This window comes from Eublepharis macularius, chromosome 17, assembly GCF_028583425.1.
Source record: "Eublepharis macularius isolate TG4126 chromosome 17, MPM_Emac_v1.0, whole genome shotgun sequence".
In the NCBI taxonomy this organism is placed as follows: domain Eukaryota; kingdom Metazoa; phylum Chordata; class Lepidosauria; order Squamata; family Eublepharidae; genus Eublepharis; species Eublepharis macularius.
The window spans coordinates 9208724-9232218 of record NC_072806.1 but is presented as its reverse complement, the minus strand read 5'-3'; the positions used below and the strand labels follow the sequence as shown (position 1 = coordinate 9232218).

Sequence of the window (23495 nt, the reverse complement as noted above, 5' to 3'; positions counted from 1 at the left end):
TTGTCAATTGGTTCTCCCCTTTTACTAAACTGTCGGTGATTTTAGTCGAATATAGGGTGTAGCCCTAGAAACTCCAAGGGAGGGAGGGACGGCGAAGAACAACGACTGTCGATTTAGCACCCGAAGTTGTGATTGCTATACCGCTCTCGCCTAGGGCCGTGTCTCTTTAGCGTCTCCGTGACGCAATTTTTCCGAGCCGCAGAAATGCGAGTTGGTGACGTCACGCGGGCGACGGGAAGTGCCTTGCTCAGTGGCCGCTCTCTGGCCATGCCCGTCGAAGCCGGGCCCGCGCGCCTGGCGCGCTCCGCCCAGAAAGACGAAGTTTATCGAGGGGCGCTGAGGAGCGGGGCCGGGGCTGCCCTGGCGGGGCTGGCTGGTGAGGGAGAGGTCGGGACTTGGGTTGTTAGTTCCAGGTCGGGACATTCCTGGAGATTTCGAAGGGGTGGGGCCTGGAAGGAGCTTTTAGTTGCCAACTCCAGGCTGGGAAATTCCGAGAGAGGGAGGGGTTTGGGGAGAGAAGGGTCCTCAATGAGGTAAAATGTCACAGGATCCACCTTCCAAAGCAGCCATTTTCTCCTGATGAACTGATCTCTGTCGCCTGGAGAGCAGTCATTACTCTGGGAGATCTCTAGTCACCATCTGGACGTTGACAACCGTGTAAGGTACCTCAGTGGGGTGTAATATTGTAGGGGCTATTCTTCAGAGCAGCTACCTTCTCCACATTCTTATGTGAGCCAGAACCAATTTTTCCAGATGCATGAAGAAAAATGAAAGCATTCAAAGCATGAATCATGACATTTCCTCCCTAAAAAGTCCAGAGGGTTACCTGTGGGTCTGATGCACCAAAAATAAAGAGCACCTTACAGCCTGGTGATAGCTAACTAGTCCCCACTTTCTCAAATGTAAGTTTTGGAAGAATGATTTATTCCACAAAAGCTAAGTGAGAATAAAAGCTAAGGTGCCCCAAGAGTCTTCTTTATTTTTCTTTAAAAGCCTGCTGTCAGTATAGGAAAACCGCACATATTGAGAACTCTTCTGTTTGTTTTCTTCTTTTTTAAGAAAAATTCTCCATGAGGAAGATACTCTGGAGATTTTCAGAGGCAGCGACTTTTGTAAATAACAGTAAGTAATGTTTGTTTATTCTGGTTCTTTAGGTGCTAAAACATGGTTGGAGTGGCAGAAGGAAATTGAGTTGCTTGCTGATGTAGCCTATTTCACCCTGACTACGCTTTCAGGTAATCTTGTCACTGGCTGAACCTGGTAATAAAATCTTACTAAGTTTGTTGAAGAATCACCTCTTTAGGCATTCCGTCTCTTTTCTTCCAGGTTACCAAACTCTTGGTGAAGAATATGTCAACATTATTCAAGTAGACCCATCTGGGAAAAGAATTCCTTCTTTATTTCGACGGGCTGCCCTGATCTGTTTGCACACTTTTGTGCCTTACTGGTTAGAGAAGGGTTTCGTCCACTTGGAACATGAACTTCAGACAGAACCTGATGGGGCACTGCCTCTGCAAAGACCCTCCACCTCCAGATTGAGAGGCAGGACTTTCGTGCGGAACTGGTTACGGAACCAGCTTGGTGGGTTGACCGAGCAGCAGAGAAAACTGCTTTCCCAGGTTATCTACTTCCTTCGGCACAGCATTCCTCTTCTCCGTCGGCTGCATCTGGCCATCTTCTACATGAAAGGCGTCTTCTACCACATATCTAAAAGGATGGCAGGAGTCACGTATGTAAGTGGAAAGTATCAACCAGTGCAGCCTGGGTTATGCTGTTTTGTATCCCATTTTGGATTCAGAAGGCATGTTGCGCTTAGTCCCCGTGGTCTCGCGTGGTGGCAGTGGAAAGTCCTGTCCAGGCATAACCCCTTGCTGAGGTTTTCAAGGCAAGAGACGAACACAGGTGGTTTGCCATTGCCTGCCTCCACAACCCTGATCTTCTTTGGAAGTCTCCCATCCAATTACTAACCAGGGCTGGCCTAGCATAGCTTACAAAATTGGGCTTGCCTGGGCTATCCCAGGTTGATATGCAAACCATTTAAAATAAGATTTACTGTCCCAAAGAGAGGGGGTTAGAACTCTCCCATTAGAATACCTTTTGGAATAGGGTGCTCTTTTCTAGGGTCCTAAATTCCATTTCTCGCCTTCCTTACAAGCCGGTATTACAAGGAGGCCTGTCTCAGGCTCCAGGGAACTATTTGCACATTGCTTCCATCTCTTCTCAGCTGTCCACCCCCCTTCCTCCACCATCACGGGTCTTGCTCCATCTTGGAGCTTTAGAAAAATGTGGGGTGCCTCCTGATACCAAACACTCCTCTTTGCTGTTTATCTGAAATGGATCTACACTGGGTGTCGTTTGGGCTTACCTTTCCTCCCCTCTGCAGCTGCGCTTTACAGGATTGGCAGGAGATGATCAGAACATTCGATCGAGTTACAGACTACTTGGCATCGTTTCTCTTCTGCATCTGGCGCTGACGGTCGGTTTCCAAGCCTACAGCTTCCAACAAAGACAGAGGGCGAGACAAGAATGGAAACTTTACCGTACCTTTTCCTGTCAGAAGTATGTTGTTGGTAGCTTCTTGAGAGATGTGAAGTGGCCTCTTATTAACCAGTCCTTAGAAGGCAGTGGCCCAGGCACCATAGGCACCACAGAGGATAACAGACCTGTTCCCAGCGGCTAAGGGAATTAAACCAAGTACCAAGACTGGGCTATGACTGTGCCTGAAATTACAATTATCGCCTCATTAAGTTACCTTATTTTGATTCGACTGTGATTTAAAAACTTGGGCTGGCAGAACATGGAAGAGATGTTAATAATAATAATAATAACAACAACAACAACAACATTCGATTCATATACTGCCCTTCAGGATGACTTAACACCCATTCAGAGCGGTTTACAAAGTATGTCATTATTATCCCCACAACAAAACACCCTGTGAGGTGGGTGAGGCTGAGAGAGCTCTGAGAGAGCTGTGACTGGCCCAAGGTCACCCAGCTGGCTTCAAGTGGAGGAGTGGGGAATCGAACCCGGCTCTCCAGATTAGAGTCCTGCCGCTCTTAACCACTACACCAAACTGGCTCTCCATGTTGGTGTTCTTGTATTTCTGTGGGACAAATGGAGTGGGGGAAACTGCAGCAGGAAAAATGCAACAACAACAGTTTAGTTTGGATCGAGTCTGAACCTGTTACCATCCTCCCTCCAGATATCTTCAGTTTCTTCTTTACAGTCATGAGGGCTAGAAACCAGGGTGGATAAAAATCAATGATTTAAAAAAAAAATAAAAAAAAATCGGATTTTTTTTATTTAAATCAGATTTTTTTTATTTAAATCAGATTTTTTTAAAATAAAATGCTTTTTGAGGAAAATATATTACCATCCAAACGTTATTCCATCATGAAATAAAGATTAGTTTTTAATTATGTAGAATAAGGCTGTATATGTTTAATTTTTTTGGTAAATAAATTCCATTAATCCATTCACAATGTCATGCTCTTCCAGAGGTTTTTGTAAGATTATTGGACAGTTTCTCTGCCTGCAAGATATTATCACAGATGCTTGGTTTTGCAGTTCTCAAAACTGAATTTGTGTCAGCTCAGCAGAGATCACATGCCTCTTCTTCACAGCAAAAATATTATAACATGAACAGAGTTGAGAAAAAGACCTTAATCCTATTGTTCTACAAACCTGTGAAGACAGAATCAACCCCTTCAATGCTAAGTTTCAAGAAGTTCAGTGAATAGAAACAATATTTTTCTGATTGTTTGGAGTGGAATAGATCTGCACAAGAAGAAACTAAGTGTGAGGAGGGAGGGGCAAGCAGTACAAAATGAAAGTAAAACTTTTTGAGCACAGTACTGCACAAGTCTTTGGATCTTTTGTGTGTATGACCTGAGGTTTATCGCATTCTTTCCTTGGAGGAAAAAACCTATAATGGCAGCAGGTCGTAAAAGAGACCCAGTTTGGGAATACTTTAATGAAGTTCCTTTACCTATCGGTAAGGCAGGCATCTACTTGCATATTAAAGTTATACCAGCAAGAATTAGTCTTTATGTAGAAAACTATGATTTAAATCAAGCCTTAATGACTAGTGATTTAAATCGTGATTTAAATTGTGATTTAAATTAGTTTGATTTAAATCAAATCCACCCTGCTAGAAACTTAATCTAATTGTTGGGACATCTTCTGATTGTCTTTCACAGACTCTTGACCCTAGAAGTACTTTGTGGGTGACAACTTAATTGAAACCACAAAAACAAACTTTAGCACAAGTAGGAAGTTTCCAGTTGGAAGGGTGTGATTCTTATTACAGTTCCTGTAGGCTTGGAGCAGCAGGATTTGAGTCCAGTGGCACCTTACAGACCAGTAAGATTTTCAGGGTATAACCTTTCGATAGTCAAAGCTCCCTTTTTAGATGCCTCTAATACCCTGGAAAGCTTGTTGGTTTCTACGGTATTTATTTATTTATTTTATCATATTTATATTCCGCCCTCCCCACAAGCAGGCTCAGGGCGGATACCACTGGACTCACAAATCCTGCTGTTCTACTGAAGACCAATGCTGCTACTTACCTAAAAGCGGGCTTAGGGGGTTGTTATAATAATATTGCATTTAATTTCTTTTCAGGGAGGATGTCGCAGTGGACTAATTCCGCTGTTAGCTGTTGTCCTCTTTGTAAAGAGACACCAAATAACATCTTTGTGTATTGTTCAAATCCGACAGAAATTGGATTTTTCCTAGCTAGCAGCAATGAATATATCCCTGGAAAGGTAGTTTTGTACAATTTTGTAGCAGAGCGCTGTACACCAGTGCTGTTTTTCCCCTCTTCCCAGTTCTGAGGATAGATGGTTTTAATCACAAATTCCTGCATAGGTCTGAAGAACCACCATAATTTGATATGCAGATTTACAGAATTACGAGCAAAAGCCAGTCTTGGCACCAGTAGTCATACCTCCTTTTGCTTCCCTCAGAATCCAGCCTGAAGAGAAATGCCTGACTCGCAGCTCCCGTTGCACGCTGTGCTTAGAAGAGCGGCGACACGCCACAGCCACGCCATGCGGCCACCTCTTCTGCTGGGAATGCATCACAGAGTGGTGTAATACCAAGGTGAGTGGGGAAGATTCTTTTTTAGCTGCACTCCGAGAGCCTTCTGCACTTCTACAGAATTGTCGCGTGCACACAGTCTTGTTTGCATTTAGTTCCAGACACAAACATTCATCGTGGGGTCCTTACCCAGCACGCCATCATTTTCTTACAACTTGTTGATTTGCCGCATCCAGTTTCTCAGCCTAACCCTCAGTGATGGTTTAAGACTCCCAATGTACAAGAATGAAAAGTGGGCTTGGACCTCCCAGGGAGGTGGCAGGGAATCTGTCCCAGTCCTCCTTAGATTGTGCGGTTTCAAATTGCAGTGTGCTGCGAGTGTGTGTGTGTAGATTAGCACAGCAGAGCAGTGTCCTAGATTTGTCCTGCTAGAGTTCCATCTGAAGGGAGTTCTTAGACTGCCTAAGTATTCAAAGATGTGATGAAGGTAATTAGCCTTCTGCTATATTTAAACATACCATCCCGCTAGACTTTGGATCTGCTGCACAATCTAGTACATTTTTATCTCACCCTTCCTTCCAGGAGCTCAGTTTATTTCATTTACTTCATTTATATGCCATCTTTCTCCCGACGGGGACCCAAAGTGACTTACTTCATTCTCCTTGCCTCCATTTTATCCTGTGCGGTAGGTGTGTGTGTGTGGCGTAAGATTACCCAGTGGACTTAACACGGCAGAGTGGGGAGTTGAACCTGGGTCTCCCAGATAATAACGTAGTAATAATAACATTCAATTTATATATCACCCTTCAGGACAACTTAACGCCCACTCAGAGCAGTTCACAAAGTAGGTTATTATCCCCACAAGAATCACCCTGTGAGGTGGGTGGGGCTGAGAGAGCTCTGAGGGAGCTGTGACTGACCCAAGCGGAGGAGTGGGGAATCAAACCCGGTTCTCCAGATTAGAGTCCCGCGCTCTTAACCACTACACCAAACTGGCTCTCCTATGAGTCCAACACTAACCACACCACCACTATAGCTCTTCATGCTTGTCACTTAAGGCCTTGTTTATAGGCTTAGAGGGTTTCATCTGGTCATGGGTAAAGGAGATGGACGGACAGGAATGCTGCTGAAATAACCAGGTCCAGGCCGCCCTCGGGAGTGTTGCACAGGGTGAAGGGAGAAGCCAGTTTAACAAATGTTACTGTTCAAGGTCTCTGACTGGCTGCGACTCTCCAGGGATCAGGCAGGTCTTGAGGCTGCCAGCAGACGTCCCCTTCACGTCAGTGATAAACGGGGTTTGGATCCATCCACCGACTACACCCTTTGCTGCCAAGAATTCAACATTGTCAGTTGCAGAACCATCAGCCAAGAGGGCCGGCTGTAACTTGAAACTTCCACAGTAGCTTAAAGAAGCCTGGAGGAACATTCCTGGTTTTAATGGTTTCGGAGTGTTCAGAACAAATGCAGACGTTCTCTTATAGGTATGCTTAATGAACTCTGCATTATGAATGCCCCACAGGTGTGTGTTCTGTGTGAATCATTCTTTTTTTTAAAAAGTTTCTAATGGAAACTAAACAGGAAAAGGCCATGGCATCTGCTACCCCTGGCTCTCTGCTCAAGTCGTCAAAGGAAAATGTGTGCTGGGTTTTCAGAAGTGGTCATCCTTCCTCTTAACATTCTTGCTGGGGGGGGGGCAGGGGAAGAAACGTTTGATCATCTAGTGACACACATCCTCGAGGAGACACCGCTGAGAACCCCAGGAGTGGAAGAGCAGGCGACGCAAGCAGTGGTGCTTGAATATAATGCTGCCCTTTATGAGACTTGTATGCTGCCTCTCGGCTTGAACAAAGCATTTGAAGACAGTTTTTTAGACTCTCCTTGTAGGAGTCTGCATGCTTCTTGGCCCTGAACGGTGCATACTTTACCTTCTCCGTACAGATAGCCAAGGAGGGAGGTAAATGCTGCTGCCGGGGAGTGGAAGTCAACAATGGTTTGCTTTCCACAGGAACAAAAATTCTCTTCTGCAAAACTATATATTGAAGAAAAAAAGAGTTCCAGCCCTACCAAATGCTAGTTTTATAGGTAGACGGCTTTTCCCAGGGGGAGAATCCACAGGCCTACATTTATTCTAAAATTTTAAAATGTTTTCTGTATTAGGAAAAAACCCTTCTGGCCATTGGTGGATGATATTTTCGATCACGGACGTCTAATTGTCTGACTTCTTTCACAGGCAGAGTGCCCGCTGTGCAGAGAGAAATTCCCGCCCCAGAAGCTGATTTATCTGTGCCACTATCGATAACGGCCAGCTGGCAGTCAGATCGTGAAGCAGAGGAGCCAACAAAAATACTACAGCTTTTTATTTCTTTTGACTAAGTGCAAGACTTTATTTTTTAATATTAAAATTGTGAAAACTAAGCTGCCAAACGCGTGAGTTTCAGTGCCTGTACAAGGTGATGCAAACCTCTCAGTTACAAATCAAAGTTGGAGGAGAGCTGCTGTTGCGTTTTAACCCCAGCTCCCATCTTCTCGACTCACCAGCTCCATTCCGTCTTCCTGTGCTGCAGCTTGAACTCTGCTATGCGTAACATTTTAGCACCTTTTAAAGACGACTTCACTTTCTAGCTCAAATACCCTTATTAACAGTCATGCAATCGCAAAATACAGCAATTTAAGGCTTAGGGGAAGGGGTGTGTGTTTTTAAACTAACCCTGTAGTTCTGACTCAGCAGAATTGTCCCCCGTCCTCCGCCTTGGTATTTTCATACCATAAATGCTTTTAATATTTCAGAGATTCAGATTTGGATAATCTTGAGCTGCATAAAGAATGCAACGTCTCTGTTTTACTGCCGGCCGATGTAGGAAGGGCAGCAAAGGAAACAGCCAGATTGTGTCAGTAAAGCAAGTGGGCTGTCACTCACCTGTGGTTTTTCTGCATCGTTCATTCAGATCTCCAGCACACCAAAGCCAGCTCTAGAAGACTGGGCAAATGCCAGATAATTCAAAGGGAGGTGAATAAATTCATTCCGGCTACTTTGCAAGTTGTGGTAAACCTCTTACCTTTCTACCTCATTCCATGTTAACCCCAGAAACCAGAGTCCCCTGCTGCGAGCATTCTTACCTCATCCATTAATCTGTTTTATGGCTAAGTTTGTAACGGCCTTGATTGTAGACACCTCAGGTAATTAAGCTTGACTGGTTTTTTTTTTTTTTTTAAAGAACAGGATGGTTCAGTGGGAGGTACTTTATTACTCCGGTCTGCTGTACACTATTTTAGTTCAAGGTTTAGTTTGTTTTTTTTTAAAAATCAAGCTTCCATAACACTTGTTAGAATGCACCAGACAAAAATACCCTTTAATTTTTCAACAATGGTAGAAAGGGGGGGAAATTAACTTTTATGGCACTGGGCATTTCAGGCGATCACAGCTCTGCCAAATATAGAGAACCCTTTTTTAAAAGATGTCTGTAGCAAGCAGCTATTACTCTCAGTATTATTTTCATACAATAGTGCAAAGGATTTTAACAGATATAGTTCAAATACATTATTCCACAAGATTTCAGAAAAGGGGGGGAAAGTTAACACTTAGCTCCTTAATGTTGGTTTTATAAAGTCTACTGGACCCGAAGAAGGGACACAGCCTTTTTAATAAAGTTTGGAATTTAAAAAGTCACTTAATAAAATTGCTGAGATCTGTATAACATCAAAAAAAAGTTTTACATGCAGGTCATTTATTTATTTTTCCATAGAAAATTAAACGCTGTGTTAAAACCCACAAAATTCTGTCTGCCACGGTCAGTCTTAGTTGTATCTTGGAAGGTAGCGACATGAAGCAAACTTAAGTTAATAAAAAAAAATCTTTTAAGTATCAAAGAAATGTCAAAATACTTCACCTAATAATTATATATATATATATATATGTATATATTTATAATTCCAGGCCTTCAGCAAAAAAACCTAAAACAAATGATAGTTTAGAATAAGAGAGATCTGAAAAAGAATCACAGTCAACCTCTCCGAGATGCAGTAAGGGAGAAGGGAGGGGCACCGGCATTAGAGTCCAGAGCAGTTTTGTTCATCATAAAAGCTACGCCTGCTCATCAATGGGTGGAGGAGGGGGGTCACAGATCCAAAGAAGAAGGCTTATTTTAAATCCTTTCCATCCAAACAACATGAAAAAGGTGCCTATGAAGCCAGCGCTTCCTCTAAACAGACTTCTAACAAAGCACGGGATGCAAGGGAGCGGAGGCTGCTGTCATTGCTGTGTCCCCGAATTTCAAGCCCCCCACCCCACAGCAGACTGTGCTTCATCGTGTTCCTTGGCCTCCCCAATACAGGCACACACATAACACATTTGCAGTATGCACAGGTGGCTCCTTGATTCATCACAACCGAATTCCTGCGACTTCCTAGATAACATCACAGCCAGCTGTGCGCCGCTCCTACAAAACGTTTATGCGTGTACAAGATACCTTGTGTCTGCAAAAAGTAGCAAAAAACAGCCCTCGGACACCTGGAACATCAATTTGTTGCCAAAACATGCGCCCGCTCCCCCAAGAAACTCAAATTGTGGTTAAAACGACAGTATTTCTGCTACAATACTTCTGATTTAAAAGGGGAGGGGGAGGGGAGCCCAACACTTTTAAATCGAAAGAATGCAACTTCCTAGCCACCTCCCTCTTGTTGGACTTTAGATGAAGGAAAAAGAGGCGTTGTTACAAATGGCTCAAAACCGGTCTTTTAATTATAATGCAGGGAGTTGGTCTGCAGGCTCCGCTTGATTTCTAGCTAGCGAAGGTCTTCCCCATGTCTTCCTTCCCTTTGTATTTCCTCTTGCCATGTGTGAATGGTATATACCGGTATTTTACCATATGCTGCAACAGAAGGAAAAAAAAAATGGATGCGTTCAGGGTACGCTCACAACATGTATGCATGCCCTTCCCCCTCTGCGATACACATTCATTTATTAAGCGAATCTCCAAATCATCCCAGATATATATATTTTTTTTAAAGAATGGGCACGTGCAGCCGGTTCGTTATTACATTCAGCCAACCCTCTTCTGCAGAAGCAAATTAGGGCTGGGAGAGAAGGGGTGGTCAACGCTGTAAAGATCTCGCTTACCTTGATTTGCCTTTTCATGGTGATGCAGAATAGCATTATGAAGTACATCACAAGAATTGGCCAAAAAACTGGAACGTTGAAAGCCTCAAAGAATGTACACGTCATTGCAACAAGAATGCCTTTAGTAGCAGAATGCCTGCAAAGGGGAAGGCGGAGCCAGTGAATTCCTGCCTCTGCCTCTGCCCTGGAGTCCTCCTCCTTAGCTTCCATTCAGACGTCACGTTCCCCAATCGGCAGCATGCTCCCTCCCTCCCATTCTCACATGCAGGTATCCCTCTGCCATGTTTTTCTCTAACCACAGACAGTCATAACATCTGAATAAGCAAACTGTGCCCAAGGCCCATCTCCTAACCACAGTTTATAAACTCATTTCCAACTGCTTAGTAGAAGGGGTAAACAGCTAGTCAATCTGAATGTTACAGCAAGCTGAGGTTGCAAAAAGCATAGAAGGGAAGTGGAACACGTGAAGGAAAGTGATTCAAGAAGCCCACAGTGCATTCCTGTATTGCAGGGACTGAATTGGGGGGCTGGAGCATTGCTACATCCCCAAACAATGGGGGAGGCGTGGGCTTTTGACAAAAATGAGAACAACGGTAATTGAGATGAGGGAGAAGAGATAGAAAAGGAGTTTGAATCCTTTATATTTGTCACATTTTAATTTTTGGTGGAAAATGTTTAGCTGATTGACCAAACGGCAAATCTTTTGATAGACTGAAATGGGTCACTATTATATCAGGCTCTTGTGTTTGTGTGTGTAAAAGTAAAAACATCGTAGCTATCAGGCATGGTCTTGGAAGAGGCATCCTCCCTTCTCTTACACACAGCAGGGAATACCTCTTCTAAGTGCAGGCATCATTTAAGAACAAGCGTGCCTCTTTATTTTAGTAGTACTGGTTTAAAAATGAAACCCTGCCCTCAAGTCATAGTTGACTGATGGTGACCCCAGCAGGGTTTTCATGGCAAGAGACTAACAGAAATGGTTTGCCATTGCCTGCCTCTGCAACATTAATCTTCCTTGGAGGTCTCCCATTCAAGTACTATATAAGTAAATCTGAAAAGATACTACTAACATTTCTTTCATTGGGTGATGACCACAACATTTACTGTAACCCACCTCAAGACTCTGAAAGGGTCTGGCTACAAAAAGATCCAAATAAACTCACCAAAATTTGAACTCTGGCAGCCTTCGAATGAAGGGTCGGAACTCCTCATTCTGTTTCGTGGGTAATGAAGGACCGTCATCTAAGGAGAGCAGGAAATTCAAGGTTTTAAAGGAAACTCTTCATAGATCATTTTAGCCATTCATGATACTTTGAATGGGGATAAATGATAGCAGTCTATGAGTGACTCCATTACAGGACACAAGGAAACCACATAACCTAAGTCAGTTAAACTTCAGATTATTATGTGGGAGACAACCTGTAACACAGGTCTCCAAAAAAAAAATGCAATGCAAAGTATAAGTACTCCAGACCGGTTCTATCCATAATAAATAAAAAACCGAGAAGCTGCTGCCACCCTACTATTAAATTCACAGCCTAATTTTCTTGATACCAACGTATTTCAGTGTGATTTAAACTTATGCTCGACCATGTATGGTCATCAACCTTTGAAGACCCAGGGAGGAACTGAACACGGGACTCAGCACACTGCAAGCACGTGACAAGTGTGGTCACGTGACCAGAAGAGAAGGGCCACCAGTGAGATCATAACTGGAGCAAGGCTAGAGCTTTGGGCAGCAGAGAAAGAAAGCTGAAGACAGGGAAGCGCAAGCGAAGCGCCAGGCGGGACACCGTAGTAAGGAACAAGTCAAGGGTCAGATTCATGAAGGATTCTTCTCCGCTGGCGTCTTTGCCAGGCTGTCCTGCTGCTATTTTCCACATGCATGCAAGGAAAGCATGACGTCCCTGCGATCTATGCTTGTGCTACAGCAGTGGGTCTCCCCTCCCTCCCAAAATCAAAAGGAAGAGTGTATCAGGATTCGCAACCCAGCAAGCAGAGCTCCATAACCCCTAGGTCTGAAGACCAACGCCCTCAGTCACCTCCATTAAACCTTTTCTTGCTTTATGTATAATATACTCACATATAACACAAACCAACAAAAGCAGTTCAGCAACAACCTTTCCATCCTGCTTGGTCCTAGCTCCTGCTAAAGACCCTCTCCCCTCCTGCTGCCACCTGTGGAGGCCATTATGGGGAGAAGGGGGAGAAAGCAGGGCATCTTTCCATCAGATCTTGCCAAGAACCCCTGCCCGCCCCCCTCCAGCCACATTCCACAACTAGTATTTGGATTGGCTCTTTAGCGTCGTTAACGCACTGAGAGACCGCTGTTGGCTGAGAAGTGAGATAACAAAAAATCACAACAAACAACAACAGATTCCAGCAAAACAGCGGCTGTTCTCTGTACCTGAGTCCTCCATTAGAGAGGGATCTACCTTTGGCGACAAAAAAGCTATGAAAAGATTTAGGTGGTAGATTCCCAAGGCATACGTCACGATGTACCAACCCTGGGAAGGGGAGAGAGAAAGAAAAACAAAGTTACAGAATATCCAATGGGTGCACAGTGTGGAGCACAGAAAGAATATAAAATGCACACATCCACCTGAGGACACAAACCTTGGCTAGGAAAGGAGGTGGTATGAAGCGGTGGAGGAACGTGTAACAAAGACGTCCCTAGCAAACGAGGGGTGCAAGGAAAGGCCAGAATGATGAAGGAAAACTCGGGGGGAAGGAACAAGGAGTGCTAAGAGGAGAAGGGCTGTCGGGAGACATCATGAGTGCAACGAGGGGGAGGGGGGGGTGAAAGAAAGAAAAGCAAAACAGGAACCAGGTTAAGATGCGCACAGGTGTCTTAAGGGAACGCATACGTTAAAGAAGTACATCCTAAGGCTGAAACTTTCAGCCTTGCACAACTTCATTAGAGATTTATTATTCCCATTTTCCAGATGGAGAACCAAGACTGGAAGGAATTGTTTCTTTGCTAGGATTCAGTTCATTAAAATATTTATATCTCAGCCTTCGTTGCGGCTCAGGGCAGGTTACAATCACAATTTGAAACATCACCATTTTAAAACCAACAAAATAAACCCCAAATAACCCTCTTCCCTCCCTTACAACTGAGTCCTACTCTCATAACTGTCAAAAGATCCTGCAGAGAAGCATGAAGGTATTATTCTCAAATTAAGGAGACCCTTAACTACCACTTATTCCCCAGAAATGACTCACTGAAGTGCTTTTTAGATGAATCTTCCCGCCTGACACAAGCTAAATGCAGGTTTCAGAACAAGCTTGTTACACTCAATTCTTGATCACGGCAAGCTATTGTTTCAAAAATTTGCAGTCTCTTGATTCAATTCATCCTTTTATTTTTCCTTACGGCTCCAATTAGTTCTGTGACCTTTTTATCTATGCAGGCAATTATCTGCAGTGCAGCCCACACAGAATTTAATCTTTTCTCTTAAAGCGGGTAAGCATGAAAAGCAGTTACTTCTCATCAAGTAGAAACATCCTTGAAAAAGATGAGCCATTATTACTGCGGTCAGTAATACCAGTGACTCCACAACACTCAGTAGGATTAGCAATCGATGCACAGGCCTCTTACCTGTAGTAGATAAACTCTAATCATGTAGATAAAACTTAAACCCAATGTTACAACCCATCGTACCGCGGTGTATGGAGTAGATTTGTCTAACCAGGACTGGTATATCTAGAAGAAACGTAAATGTTAGATATTCATCATATGGCTAATTGCAAAGAACTTTTGACTGTTGTTATGGAGCAGCATTAGATGGCTGCTAAAGACAAGTGCGATTTTTCACGAGTTTGGTTCAAAAGAAACCTATGCTTTCCTATTATATGAACAAGTTCTACTGGAACCTCAATCTCACATGCCTCCATCCTCTAACACCGTCAGTAATGAGGTATTTCTAGATTTGTAGCAGGCCACAGTCTACCGGTACACTCAAAGCAGCAAACTATAGCTTGCACTTGTTCTGTAAACCACAACTCCAAACCAGTACTAAATCACTGTCTGGAATACTGGTTTTTAGGGAAAGTCTCCAACAGCAGGTCACACTCAAAGGGAAGAGGGAATGTGCGTGTCCAAGGGGTCATGTCAGGCTCAGCGCCACAGCCTTCTACATTTGAGCGGAAAGAATGTTTCGCACAAGACCTCTTAGTCTTCTGCAGGGCTTGAGAGCTCACAAGACTGCAATGTGGGTGCAATCCAGAGGCAGCCACTCAGCGGGTTTAAACTAGAAGTTTCCAAGGGCAACAGGCAGGGCCGGTGCGCCCACTGAGGCCAGGTAGGCGGTGGCCTCAGGCACAGGGTGCTGGAGGGAGCGCCGGAGGAGGTGTGGGGGGTGGGAGCGTGCGCCACAGAGCTGCAGCCTCCTATCCCTCCTGTCCCGTGCCGCCGCCACCGCCAGCACACGACCCCGGCCGGGCACAGCAGCCGTGGACAGGCGTCTGCGGCGGCGCAGGCAACCGAGCGGGAGAGCTCGGAGGCCACCCGCACACCATCCCAGGCAATAGGCACAAGGATTTTCACGTGTGGAGGACTATTCTCCTGCCTCGCCCCTCTTGCAGCAGTCCAAAATGCCCTCCTGAAATCAGGTTCTTGGAAGAGAGGGTGACCCCCCCCCCAGAACAAGATTTTGGGGGGATGTTTGGGCTGCTGTAGAAGAAGGGAGGCAGGAAAATTGTGACCCGTTAGTGGAAATCCTTGCACCCTCAGATATGTGACTCTGGACACAACCCAGTATTTGGAGTGGATGGACTTATTTTTAGATATTTGGAAACCTTTTATATTTGCGTATGGGTAAGTATCTCATGACTGTTGTCGTGCATTTTTTTGCATGAGTCTTGTTTTAATTTTCCTTCTTAAAAAGAAAAGTGCCAGTATTTTCCTCAATGAGGAACAAAACTTTTTGATCATTAGATGCCTGCTTCCCGCCCACAGTCATGGAGGTGGGTGGCGGCTACATAAACAGTACAAATGACATTTCTTCTCTGGATGCTGCATCTTTAAACTGAGCACTCCCATCACTTGTTTATTTGTCAACAAAATTTTCGAGCTCTGCTTTGTGCCACAAAGGCAACCAATAATGAATAATTTAAAGCAATCATGCGATAGCACAGCAAAACCAAAACCATCCAATTGAATTAAATATGAGAATGTAGCAGCGCAATCTGAGACCATTCAAAGACACAGATTTGTAGCTATATGCAATTAAAAGTGAGGAAAACAGGATGGGTTTCACCTGGCACCTAAAACATCTTAACGTAAGCATTGAGTAAACTTGGAGGAGGAAGGAATTCCACCATAACGGAGGAAGCCCTCTCTCTGGACACCACCTACCTAACTGCTGAACGAAGAGATGGCTTAGATGTGTGTTTGAAGTGCCATCAAGTCACCAACGACTTATGGTAACCTCACATGGTTTTCAAGGCAAAAAAAAAATAGAGGTGGTTTGCCATTACCTATACAGCAACACTGGACTTCCTTGGTGGTCTTCCATCCACATACTAATCAGGGCCAACCCAGCTTAGCTCCTGAGATCGAACAAGATTGGGCTAGCCTGGGTCATCAAGGTCAGAGTGGCTGATTCCGCACACATTGGATAATGCACTTTCAATGCACATTATCAATCATTTGAGGTGGATTTTTTGTTCTGCACACCAAAAAATCCATTCCAAATGATCTATAAAGAGGACTGGAAGTGCATTATCCAACGTGTGCGGAATCACTCGGTGATGGCTTAATTAAGGCCCTCCCAAAAAGAGTTTTAACTGGCAGGCGGGTACAGATAGGACAAGAATTCCTTAAGATTCTCTGGTCTCGGGCCAATGTCATTATATATGTCAGTGCCAACACTTCAAATTGTGCCGAGAAACCAACTGGATGCCTAGTGAAGATCTTTTAATACTGAGGAAGTAAACCCCCTATACTTAGTCCCAGTAAACAATCCACCTGATGCATTCTCGACCAGTTTTAAACCTCTCTTATAGAACCAGTGTCAAACTAACCTGTCCGAGTCTTGTGAAAAATCTATAGATCACTGAAGGTTTGCCATGAATGGACTCGCCACTGCTGTCTCCTTCTGACATTGTTGCTGTAGAAAGAAAGAACAAAAACAAGACAAAGTATTGGGCATGCTGCCCTCACAACGATGGGTGCATGTAAGAGAATGCTTTTGGCTAGCACTGCCAAAAGAAGAAAGTTGCCTGGGTGTGCTTCATCCTTACGGCACTGGGGCTGAAGCGCAGGACCTAGTGAAGGCCTAGACAGCACTGGCAGCCCCCAGCTATGGAAAGAGTAGAAGCACCAAGAAGAGGGCTTCCAACACACATTTTCTAAGCACAGGCAGCTTCTTCCACCCATGTCAACGCGGGTGGGGAGAAAACAGCCCCCAGAGTGAATCCATGAAGATCTGATACATTTATAATTTTTTTGGTCTGATTCTCCTCCAAAGTACTAAGGGAACACACACACAGCTCCCTCCCCCCAGGCCCTTTTGTTCTCAGAACATTCCCGCAATGTGGGCTGTGCTGAGCATGTGAAAAAGGCCCAAGGTCACGCAGCGAGCTGTGGAGCAAAGCAGGAATCTGAACTCGTGTCTCCCTGATTCTACTCAAACACTCTAAATCACTACACATTTTCTATCAGAGAGTCACCAGTTCCTTCGGAAGGAATCATACAAGCGAGAAGGACACAGATCTGTTTCTCAAACACAGGGCCATAGTTTCACACAGGTCCCCCAAAAGGTAAACAGAGAGGAGTAGTGTTTTAAAAAATACAAAGATGGAGTGCTCTTTGCCTAGTGGACATGTCGTCTACACTACAGCGATGTGACTGCAGAGGAACAAGGCTGCCCATCTACTTACTTAATGGGCCCTGCTCCAATCCAATTAACAGAAGCCTCAGGATCGAACTAGATAGGGTGCACAGTCACCCATCTCCTTCTCCCCACAAAGTGTTAAAGAAAATTCTTTTCCCTACCCGCTCTTTCTTTAAAATCACGACTGCCCCCAAGAAGTGAGCTGTGATTCGTGAAAGCTCCTATCCTACCACAAATTCTGTTAGTCTTATAGGTGCTACTGGACTCTTGCTCTTTTCTACTACTTCCCCCAAGTTATTTTTCTCCCACTTAGGAAGAGATACAGAGACTCCATTTGAGCAGATAAATGACAAGATAAGGAAAGGTTCAGCAGTTACTTTCCCCCAAGCCCCTCCCCAAAGCCTCTTTTCATTTTCACCCACAAAATCATGGTAGGAGTTCTGCAACGTGACATTCAAATGCAAGACCTCCCTAATTTGGCTGCGAATCTTTTGCTGGAAGGGAGCTGACTGGTGGCAGAAGCACTACACGTTGGGCTGCTGTTAATGGCACAGGAGCAGAACCAGAGCTCCCCAAAAGAGAGTAACTTCAGAGAGAAGAGAACACTATAGAGGAGCTGCACCATCGTCACTGTATAAGCCTCACAAAGCAGTTTTGAAGACCACACAAAACCACCGGCTATAATGTTACCTATTCATACAACTTCATTTCGGCCTCTGGATCTGATACAGGACATACAGTGGCTACGCTGTCTGTGCTGCCAACATTTGTTTGCTTTTCACCGGGAAGGGGAGGGAAGAGGCCTTGGCGTCCTCTCCCACGATGATGAACCAGAACTCACAACTCAGTACTCAAAATGCAGCAGTTTTGTGAAACCAAGGAGCACAACCAGGCAAGAAAGCACCTAGAATTGCAGGTTATTCTGATTTCAAAGAGCAGAGGGGGGACTTTGCACTTCCTCTTAAATGAGAATTAAAAGAATCTCTACAGCAGCCGCTGTGCCACATCACCATAAGCAATACCTGAAACGACTTCCTCATTTGTCATCTCTGGGGGCAGGGCTTGGCAGGACTGAAAGTAATTCTATCCCCTACAGCACTAAAGCCAAGTACATAAGAATGAGGGACCTAAGGACTAAAGAAAGGGGAGATATTACTGGAAAGCCGAGGAAGACAGGATGTATCAGAAAGCTCATCTCAACAGAAGGGGAAGTCTGATGATGTGCTAGGAAATTGATTTTTTTTTTAACCTATGAATGGAGAGGTTCACCAATGCTTAATTTGCAACCACTTGCTGAAGATAATGCAATACCCAAGCGACATGTCCCAAAATCCACACTCTCTCATGGAAACTCCAGTAGGTTCAAGGAACTAGCCACATGGTGCAGCTGTTGTTCAATTGCTCCATTGGACAGCCAGATCCATTTTCAGCCCAAAATCAAGCCGGTGAGAGGAAACCGTTAATTCACTGTCACCGAGTGCTCATGGCTGTAGCAATTGGACAAATTGCTCCATGAAGGCAAACGAAAATGCCCAGTAGTACCAGAACAAGGTCCATCTGGTTTAGTATTTTGTTCCCAATAGCAGTCACCCAATATGCCCCTGGAGAGAGCAATTAGAAGCAGAGCGGGAATGCATTTACACCATGACAGCTGGCATTCTTTGGCAGACTGCCTCTGCACATGGAGGTTCCATCTAGCTATCACAGCCATTGACCAATCTGTTCTCGACAGTTCCATGCAGCCCACTGGCATCTGACTTTAAACTCAGCGTTCAGCAGGCTGATGTTTGGGCAAACTGGCCACCCCCCAAGTTTGATAAAAACTACCTCAAACTCATCACCAACTGCATAAATATGCTGAAGCTTAACTACTCCCTGTCTGGGGAGATATCACAGCTCAGGAGCACAGCAGATGCTGTGTATGCGATCTCAGGAAGCAGAGCTAGGAAAGTTGTTGGAACGCCACTGCCCAGAGGAGCAGGTAACAGTGGCCCAGATGCACCAACAGTCTAGCACAGCATAAGGCGGCTTCATATGTTCCTCCTTTATAAAAGAAAAACTAACAAGGCCTTATCCAAAATTATTTGATTTTTGGATTCCCTTAGAAATCAAGAATCTAGAATCTCAAGTGAAACAGAAAACAAATCTAGCATTTAAAAAAAATCAGGGTGGCAGGGCAGGCAGGGAACACGGTCAACTTACTCAAAAGGGCAGTTTCTCCCTGTAAACCTTTTTTTTTCTCTGTACTGAACCCTCCCCCAGATTTTGACAACCTAATAAATCTAAAGCATGACAGAGATGAAAATGCCAGAAGAAGGGTTCTTGCTTTCTAAGAAGAGTGCAAAAAAATAATAATCATGTGCAAACATCTAGGACACACTCGCTTTCATGCCCGCTTCAGTCTTGTAACATCAACTCTGCCAGGGCATTTGGGAACAAAATATCCTGCCTAATTCAAGATGCAGTACTGGATTTCCTAAAACATGGGCATCTAGCAGCTTCATCACATAGACACAAAACGTTTTTTTCAGCAAAGGGGAGTGCTCCTTCCTTCAGACGAGCCTAGCTTCTGGAGGCATTAACAACACTAGCACCATGTTTCCTTAATAAGGTGCTGGGGAAACCTGCGAGGAGAGCTCTGATGTGGCAATTCTAAACCTATGCCAAGACCCCTTCGTTCCTGCTCACCTGAGTGCAGGCGCCATTGCAACACACAAGTAAGTTACTTCTGTGCTGATCTGTTCCCAGAGGGGTTGCTATCCCCCAGGTGGGGCCTGAAGCGCTCCCAGAATTACAACAGATCTCCAGGTGACAGAGATCAGTTCCCCTGGTGAAAATGGCTGTTTGAGAGGGCGTGACTGGTCCGCCCCTTCCAGACCCCACCCTCCTCAGACTCCACCCCCCAAATCTCCAAGATCTTCCCAAGCCATGCAGACCCCTTTCACATAATCCATTATGACTGAAGTGAGTCTGCTGTTTACAGCCTGGGTGTCCTGTGGTGAACCAACTATGCAGCCGCCTCCCTGTGAGCACCAACCCCGATTCTGCATGCCAGTAAAACACAGCAAGCTAGCCAGGAATTTCCTTATGGCTCCCCAAGGACACATTCTGAGCCTAGGAAGAGTGGTGCAACAGCTCATGTGAGTGTTTGAAAGAGAAAGACATGCTATTCAGAGGACCCCAGGCTGGGAGAGTATCATAAAGTTTCAGCATTTTGTCCACACACCCTCAAGAGACTAGGTAGGGAGTGGGAAGGAGGGAACGCTGACCTGGAAGTGTGGAAAGCAGAAGCAGTGACATCTCTTGGGAGATGAGCAGCAGCGAGGTTTGCAGCTTGTGATTATAAAAAAGATAATTGCAAATATCACTTGAATCATTCTGTTTGATTTAGCTTTAGGATGGTTTCTTTAGAGAACAGAATCCAGGCAGGCTTTGTGAAGCTCAGCGAGCCAGTATGGTGTAGCAGCCAGAGAACCAAACTGTGTCAAGCAGCTTTGAACTTCACTGGGTGATTCTGAGCCAGCCTCCATCTCAGTGCCTAACCTACCTCACAAAGTTGTTGTGAGAATATGAGGAGGAGAGGAGAACCATGTACACCAGTTTGAGAGCCAGTTTGGCGTAGTGGTTAAGAGCGTAGGGCTCTAATCTGGAGAACCAGGTTTGATTCCCCACTCCTCCACCTGAAGCCAGCTGGGTGACTTTGGGTCAGTCACAGCTTCTAGGAGCTCTCTCAGCCCCACCCACCTCACAGCGTGTTTTGTTGTGGGGATAACGATAACATACTTTGTAAACCTCTCTGAGTGGGTGTTATGTCACCCTTAAGGGTGGTATATAAATCGAATGTTATTATTATATTATTACTACACCAAGCTGCTGGGAGAAAAAGGGGCAGCAAGAGAAATAAAAATGTAATAGGAGGATAGAAGGGCCAGGACGCAGTATAGGGCGTTGACCTAAGAAATCTGATCAGAGCGATGAACTCTATGACAGTATTTTGTCCACACCCTTTTGTGAGCACACCATCCACTAACCTGACCACGGAAGGAGGAACAGCTTACTGATTTGAAACTGAAATGTAAATAGCCTTAATTCCAACAGTCTGAGAGACCAACCTTAATCTTCTTCCTCAAGCCAAGGTGACCTCAACCTGCCTCCAAGTTACCAGACACAGAGAAACGTGGATGCCTCTACTTAAAGGGGAAACATTTCCCCAATCCCAACCCCTCTCAAATACCCATAACCAGAAGGAACATCCCACACACGTATCAATGCGAAGCACAACCAGGATTAAGTAGCACCGTGGCACTTCTCCACTCCAGCTGTAAGGAATATTCTTCCACCCACCACTACCACCTCCATACATACAGGGATCAGGCACCCCTGTTGTTCATCCGTACCCCAAGACCACTTCCTCCTACTTGTTTTGGGACTGAAGTCTGCCACCAATATTTTTTGTGGTGACATAAACACCCCCTCCCCAAAAAACATATGTAGCAAATGTAAACCAAAAAAAAAATTATTGCAAGGGCAGGGACCCCTGTTGTTCATCTGTACCCCAAGAATGCTTCCTCCTACTTGTTTTAGGATTGAAGTCTGCCACCAATAGCTTTTGAGGTGACATAAACACCCCCTCCCCACAAAACCCATATGCTGCAAATGCAAAAAAATAAAATCACAGCCTTAAACTCAGTTTTAATCTAGAGTTGCTAGCAGTCCCTGATCATTACTGTAATTGGGGGTGGGGAAATGAACTCCGGACGCTGAAATGAAGGGGACAGAATGACCTTAGTAACGCGGGCATTGGGGGAAACAACCAGTTTGGCACTGCAGTGGGGGAAGCCGCTCACACCCACACACATTGACATTTAAGAGGGAAGAGGAGACACATAAAATGATTTTCCTCAGGCGGGCATTTCAGGAGGTGAGAACCCCCCAAAGTATGCATTTGAGGGGCAGCAAAACAAACTACATGCCTGAAATGGCGGGGAGGGAGGGGGGAGAAGAAAATAATGCTCCCAAAAATGAGCAGATTCCCCTCCCAAGAGAGGTGTTTGAAAAGGAGAGGCAGGGAAAGTGAGACAACTGTCCCCTTCTACCTGAATATGAATTAAGGCTGAAGGAGAGAAATAATTCACAGGCTGGCATTTGGGGGCGCTTAAGAGAATGACCCACCCTAGCAATTATCCAAGGGAAAGAAACTATGCCCCCCAAGTGCAAGGGGTAAGTGCAGACAGGGCTTTCTCCACAAACCTCCTGAGGTTGCCAACTCCAGGTGAGTCCTGGAGACCTCCTGGAATTATAACTCATCCCAGGCCACAGAAATCAGTCCTCCCTGGGACACTATTTTAGAGGGTGGACTGTGTGGCATTATAACCCACTGAGTTCCCCTCTGGGGTTGCCAACCTCCAGGTGGGGCCTGGAGATCTCCTGAAATTGCAGCTGTTCTCCAGACTATAGAGACCATTTGCTTTGGGGGAAATGGCTGCCTTGGAGGGCGGACTATGGCATTGCTCCCCACTGAGGGTTGCCAACCCGCAGGTGGGAAGTAGAGATCTAGAATTGCAGCTGACCTCCAGGCCATTTGCCCTGGATAAAATGGCTGCTTTGGAGAATAGACTTTATAGCATTATACCCTGCTGAGGTGCCTCCCCTCCCCAAAACCCTGTCCTCCCCAAGTTTCAATCCCCAAATCTCCAGGAATTCTCCAAGACACAGTTGGCAACGCTAGTCCCCCCCGTCCCCCCAACACATCACGGTGAACGAAACTGAAATATAACACACAGATACGCCGGGAACGTGAAGGCTCTCCCTGAGGCGGGGCCCCCACGGCATCTTTTCCCGCCCCCCGCCCCAATTTTCTCCCCTTTCCGCCCACCTCCGCCTGGGGCCTACTCCTCCGCCGACCCCGACTCCAGAGGGGCCCGCTCTGGTTGCCGTGGCAACAGCGAGGCCTAGCCAGGCCTAGCGGGCAGACTTACGGGTAGGCCGCGCCGGGTCTTCCTCCTCCTTCCGTGCCCCGCCTCGCCAGGCCGAGCCGCGGCCAGCTCCTCCTTCCCCCGAGATGGCGGCGGTGGCGCCAGGCCGGCGAAAGCGGCTTCCGCTACCGGGGCGCGGAGGCGGAGGCGGAGAGGCCGAGGGAACGCCGTCACTTTCCCTCAGGCCGCCCCACAGCCAGCCTGCCTCTCGAACGGGGAGGCTTGATTCTCACCGAGGGCCCGGCCGAGACGTGCCTGGGGCGGCGCTGCGAATTTTCCCCCGGGGCGCCAAGGGTGGCATGGGGGCCTGCTCCACTTGCCTTGCGGGGAACGCCTACGCAGAGTTACTGCAGACTAAGCCCATGGATTTCAATGGCCTTAGACTGGCGTGACTCAGCTTAGGATCTCGCTGTGGGAACATCAACTCCGCCATGAAGTTTGAGAACAAAATATCCTGCCTATTTTTGCATTTTATTTATTTAGTTGGAGCACTTTGGGCCGGGGGGGGCGGGGTGGCATTCC

General features: G+C 45.7%; 2 protein-coding genes across 3 annotated transcripts; one reads left to right on the top strand and one right to left on the bottom strand.

Annotated features, from left to right (window-relative positions):
- Positions 1–235: 235 nt before the first annotated feature.
- On the top strand, positions 236–7886 carry PEX10 (peroxisomal biogenesis factor 10). The gene is made up of 6 exons (XM_055001621.1): positions 236–376; positions 1155–1235; positions 1327–1733; positions 2384–2559; positions 4971–5106; positions 7274–7886. Exons 1-6 carry the CDS (start codon positions 268–270, stop codon positions 7340–7342), a joined length of 978 nt encoding a protein of 325 aa, XP_054857596.1. The 5' UTR covers positions 236–267; the 3' UTR covers positions 7343–7886.
- Positions 7887–9749: 1863 nt separating this feature from the next.
- On the bottom strand, positions 9750–23097 carry RER1 (retention in endoplasmic reticulum sorting receptor 1). 2 transcript variants are annotated; one of them, XM_055001622.1, is made up of 7 exons: positions 22977–23097; positions 16187–16272; positions 13761–13865; positions 12567–12666; positions 11323–11401; positions 10160–10295; positions 9750–9911 (listed from the first exon to the last, which is right to left on the bottom strand). In XM_055001622.1, the coding sequence occupies exons 2-7, from the start codon at positions 16265–16267 to the stop codon at positions 9822–9824; spliced, it is 591 nt and encodes a 196-aa protein (XP_054857597.1). In that variant the 5' UTR covers positions 16268–16272; positions 22977–23097; the 3' UTR covers positions 9750–9821. The 2 variants fall into 2 exon arrangements, with proteins under 2 accessions (XP_054857597.1, XP_054857598.1); XM_055001623.1 differs by lacking the exon at positions 22977–23097 and adding an exon at positions 22874–22966.
- Between the last annotated feature and the right edge of the window lie 398 nt (positions 23098–23495).